We start from the raw sequence: 5000 nt of genomic DNA on the forward strand, positions 1-5000 counted from the left end.
TATTACTAAGTAAACTAGTAAATACGCATTTGTTAAACATCTTGTCGATACTGACTTTGGTAATATAAACTAGCAAACACTCCAACAAGAGAACCAGAGACAGACAAACGCACTACAAAAAAACACTTATCCATTTTTGTTCTCCGTTTGTTAATCTATTTATCAATTATCTCTTTGGTGCTGCCTCGGGATAAAATGACGAAGCAAGATTACATCCCTTCAGCAGATGGTACACTTCAGGGCTGATCATACTCGCCCGAGGATCATGAAGTTACTGAAGCAAGCTGGACAGAAGATGTTAACCTTGGAATCTGGACTGAGAGTTAACCTTGGATTCTGAACCGATTCTCTTTAAAATATAAAACAAAAATATATCCCAGAGGAATACCCAGAAAAAAAGGGAAATTAAAAAAACGTGTTCTACTTTGTTATATGACCATTAATGGATAACTTGTCCTTGAATGTTTTACGAGACTAAACTTTTTTCATCTTCATCTTAAACCAACTGACATGATTCCCTTCTTTTGGTAAAAAAGTATAATGGTCTGTTCTTGTTATTGTTTTTGTTTTTGCATGTTTCGTGAGCGCGCGCGCGCGTGTGTGTGTTTGTGTGTGTGTATGTGTGTGTGTATGTGTGTGTGTATGTGTGTGCGTGTGCGTGTGCGTGTGCGTGTGCGTGTGCGTGTGCATGTGCGTGTGCATGTGAGTAAGTGAGTGTGTGGTTTGTTTTTCGTGTGTTTAGGCTTACCAACTAGAGCGCGTTTAGCGAAGCAATGAGAAAGACTTACGAAACGTATTTTCATGCCCCAACCTATATTTTCCAAGGACATAACTCTCCTTTTCCTTTATCCGTTTATCTGTTTATTCCTTTTTAAAAAGAAACGAAGGAAATACGAATATTTTGTTTAATACTTGAAAAAAAAAAATCGTTACATCCATTACCTTTCTCATTAGAAGCACATGTTACAGGTTTTATATAAGAGCGACAAAGGAAGGAGAGAGAGAGAGAGAGAGAGAAGAAAGAAAGAGAGAGAGAGAGAGAGAGAGAGAGAGAGAGAGAGAGAGAGAGAGAGAGAGAGAGAGAGAGAGAGAGAGAGAGAGAGAGAGAGAGAAAGAAAGAAAGAGAGAGAGAGAGAAAAAGAGAGAGAGCCATACATACATACATACATGCATACATACAGACAGACAGAACGAGGCAGAAAGAAAGAAAGAAAGAAAGAAAGAAAGAGAAAAAGAGATATAGACAGAGAGAGAAAAAAAACACAAAAAATACAAAAAAAAAAAAAAATCAAACCAAACCAAACTAAACAACCTCCGAAAACAAAAACACGAAACACAAGCACACCACCACCAAAAGTTAAATCGACCCCTTGTTTACCTTGACCAAAGCGGCGTAATTCTCCCTGTCCTCGGGCGCGGACCCATCTCGCGAAGCCGGGTACTCCCAGTCCAGATCAAGACCGTCGAAGTTGTAGCGTCGCAGGTGCCTTATGGCCGAGATAATGAACGTCTTTCGGTACTCCGGGAGGGACACGAGCTCGCTGAATCGCCCCGAGCCTTCGTTCCAGCCGCCGATAGCCAGGAGGGTCTTCAAGCCCTTGTTGTACTGCTTGAGGCCGTTGAATTTTGCGTAGCCGCCTGGGTGAGAGAGGGAGATGGGGTAGAGGGGGAGATGGGGTTGAGGGGGGATGGGGTTGAGGGGGTGATGGGGTTGAGGGGGAGATGGGGTTGAGGGGGAGATGGGGTAGAGGGTGTGAGGGTGTAAGTCTGGTTGTCTTTGGTCTGCCTGTATACTGTACGTATGTTGTGTAGATGTGTGTGCGTGTGCGTGTGCGTGTGTGTGAATGTACGTGTACGTGTGCCTATAAATACCATATACACACATACATATATCCATACATGACTGAACACATAAGGAAAACACAGAAAAAAACAACTCATTAATTACCTTGTTCAATATCCTGGTAAGTATCGAAAGGTTTGACTTCGAATTCGTCGGTAAGTCCTCCAAAAGCGTAGATCAGGTGAGTACACAGGTAAGGGTTAATATTCTGTGGTGTGTACTTCGCCAGTCCCCGTCTGTACACCGACCAGTTTGTGTAGTAACAGACCACGCGTCGCTCCGGCTCACTGGCCTGTCGTTTCTCTATTTCGTCTGAAAGGAAACAAGGAATTTCGGTGTTAGATACGAGACTGTGTGTCGTTTTATTCTATTCTATTATATATTATATTATATATATACACATACATATACATGTATATATATAGGAGTATTTTCTTTCTCTCACTCATCCTTCTCCCTTTCCCTTTCCCTCTCCCTTTCCCTCTCCCTCTCCCTCTCCCTCCCCCTTCGTGTTACTACTAATTTCTGTTATGACTTCCTTCCACACACGACAAAAAATAAAGAAAGCAAAACCAATTATAGCGAAGAATTCCCGAACTGTCCACAGCAGTCACGATATACGAGGGAAAAAAATGAGGTGTCTAGCCAACAGGAAACCTTGACAATGTCTTGTGCGAAACAGAAGGGGAAAAAAAGTGCGTCACGTGATACAGTCAAGGATTTTCAGCATCTTCAAGATCAGTGTTAAGGACATTTCAACTCGTTCTGCAGATTTACTGAACGAGTAATTTTGAAGTATTGGAGGACGTAGCAGGGAGTCGTTTGGGTAGTTTAACTGGGCCATTGTCCCCTGAGGTCGTCATGGTTGTTGATATTGTTTTTGTTTACTTGAATGTCATTTGATTTCTCCTCTCTCTCTCTCTCTCTCTCTCTCTCTCTCTCTCTCTCTCTCTCTCTCTCTCTCTCTCTCTCTCTCTCTCTCTCTCTCTCTCTCTCTCTTTGTGGGTGAATTTCACAAAAAAATACATTATTACTGTTGTTTTTTACTGCGAATTTTTTTAAAGAATGTCATTATTACTGTTATTTTTTCACGGATATTACCAAAAATACCATTACGACTGTTCTTTGTTTGCTTGCCTTCAATGAATATCATTAAAGGATATGAATCCTAACATTCTTGCCATCATTGCTGATTTGCTTTTCGCGAATATCACTGACAAAATCCTTCTACTTCCTTATTTTTAACGTCAAGTCATCAAGAATGCCATCATTACTGTTCTTTGCATTTCACGAATGTCATCAAGAATGCCATTAGTGCCATTCTTTGTTTTGTTTTTTTCATGAAAATCACTAAGAATGCCATTATCGCCGCTCACCATGGCGATAATCAACTAATTGTGAAATCGGGAAGATCCTGCAATGAAATGACTAAGGCATCTGAGACGGGGTGCCGGTGCCTGGGGTGGCATTCTGGTCGAGGTCGATGGTGGCGTATCCGGATTGCATTCCAGTCTCTCTCTTTTTTTTATATATCTCTCTTTTCTCACTCTTTCTGTGTCTGTTTGTCTGTATATCTCTTTCTTTCTTTTTCTATCACTCTCTTTATCTTTTTCTTTTTTTTCTTGCTCTTCTCTCTCTTTCTCTCTCTCTCTCTCTCTCTCTCTCTCTCTCTCTCTCTCTCTCTCTCTCTCTCTCTCTCTCTCTCTCTCTCTCTCTCTCTCTCTCCCTTCATTCCTCCGCCAAAATCAACTATTTATTTCAAAATCTGGTAAGCCTTATTACTTAAATGTAAAAGAAAAATGACACATACACACCACACACACATACATAGAGGGAAGGAGGAAAGGGGAGATGCAGGGAGGGAGAGGGGGAGGGAGTGGGGGAGGGTGGAGAGAGAGAGAAAGAGAAAGAGAAAGAGAAAGAGAAGAGAGAGAGAGAGAGAGAGAGAGAGAGAGAGAGAGAGAGAGAGAGAGAGAGGAGAGAGAGAGGGGGGGGGGGTTAGTTGATAAACCACCAGATAGATAGCCAGGTGGTTTGTCAAGGAAGCTAAAATTAGGCATCACAGTTAGGCATACCACTGGACAAGTCTCAGAGTTTGAAAAACACCCTTTTGTCTGTAATTCAGGACTTGTTTTTATTCAGGTGACTCATTCCTTACTGAACAGTTATGTTACTTTGTTGCCAAGAATCTGAAAAAAATGCACAGAACTCTCACTCACGCAAGAACACCTACTCGGACAAACACATACACGCATTGTAAATAGATTAATAAACAAATATATAAATAAAGAAAACACACACACACACACACAACCCACCACACCACCACACATACACAGTAATCACTACAAAACAAAAAAAATAACAAACAACACCACACACACAATAATCTCCCTCTTACCCAGTCACTCACTCTCTCTTTCATGCATATACAAAGTAATCCCGTTCAAAATCAGAACAAAATATACATACATTTACTCTCTCACGCGAGTCTCACTGCAACATGTCTGTGGCTTCAACATGTGCAACATAGTTAACAGGTGAGGCGACCCGCATAACGGTGCCTTTCCTCGCTCCTGCTACATTGCATAACGTGGCAGGCTATCAAGGAAACATTAGTGTCCATACCCTTTCACAACGAGATATGCCAAGGCCCTTCCTTCTCATTAAGACGAGATAATTGGTTTAAGGGGCTTCGGAGACGTGCTTTCATGTTGCAAGAGATCATGTTTTCGCTTCGTCTGTTAAACATGTTGATTGGTGCAATTTTACGCGTATACTCACGGAAAAAAACTACTCTCTCTCTCTCTCTCTCTCTCTCTCTCTCTCTCTCTCTCTCTCTCTCTCTCTCTCTCTCTCTCTCTCTCTCTCTCTCTCTCTCTCTCTCTCTCTCTCTCTCTCTCTCTCTCTCCAAACGAAATGGAAATAGCTTCACAATGACTCAAGTTCGAAACGAAGATCCGGTGCCGCTTCGAATATCACGATCCTCTGAATTACAGATTTGCTCTCCTAAAAAAAAAAAAAATATAAAATATATATAAATATATATATATTATATATATATATATATATATATATATACATATATATATATACATATATATATATATAATATCGAACTATTCAAGGTATCTATAAATGTCCTCATAGCGAGCCA

At 40.9% G+C, this 5000-nt stretch overlaps 1 protein-coding gene across 1 annotated transcript in view; it reads right to left on the reverse strand.

Moving 5' to 3' along the window:
- Positions 1-5000, reverse strand: part of LOC119582926 — a 51873-nt gene that overhangs the window by 32381 nt on the left and 14492 nt on the right. Inside the window, exons 3-5 of the mRNA XM_037931438.1 lie at positions 1949-2155; positions 1362-1638; positions 257-349 (exon numbers count right to left, since the gene is read on the reverse strand). Coding sequence (XP_037787366.1) covers positions 257-349; positions 1362-1638; positions 1949-2155 — 577 coding nt within the window. The remainder of the gene's footprint in view (positions 1-256; positions 350-1361; positions 1639-1948; positions 2156-5000) is intronic.

The sequence above is a fragment of the Penaeus monodon genome, chromosome 16 (assembly GCF_015228065.2).
Source record: "Penaeus monodon isolate SGIC_2016 chromosome 16, NSTDA_Pmon_1, whole genome shotgun sequence".
Classification (NCBI taxonomy): domain Eukaryota; kingdom Metazoa; phylum Arthropoda; class Malacostraca; order Decapoda; family Penaeidae; genus Penaeus; species Penaeus monodon.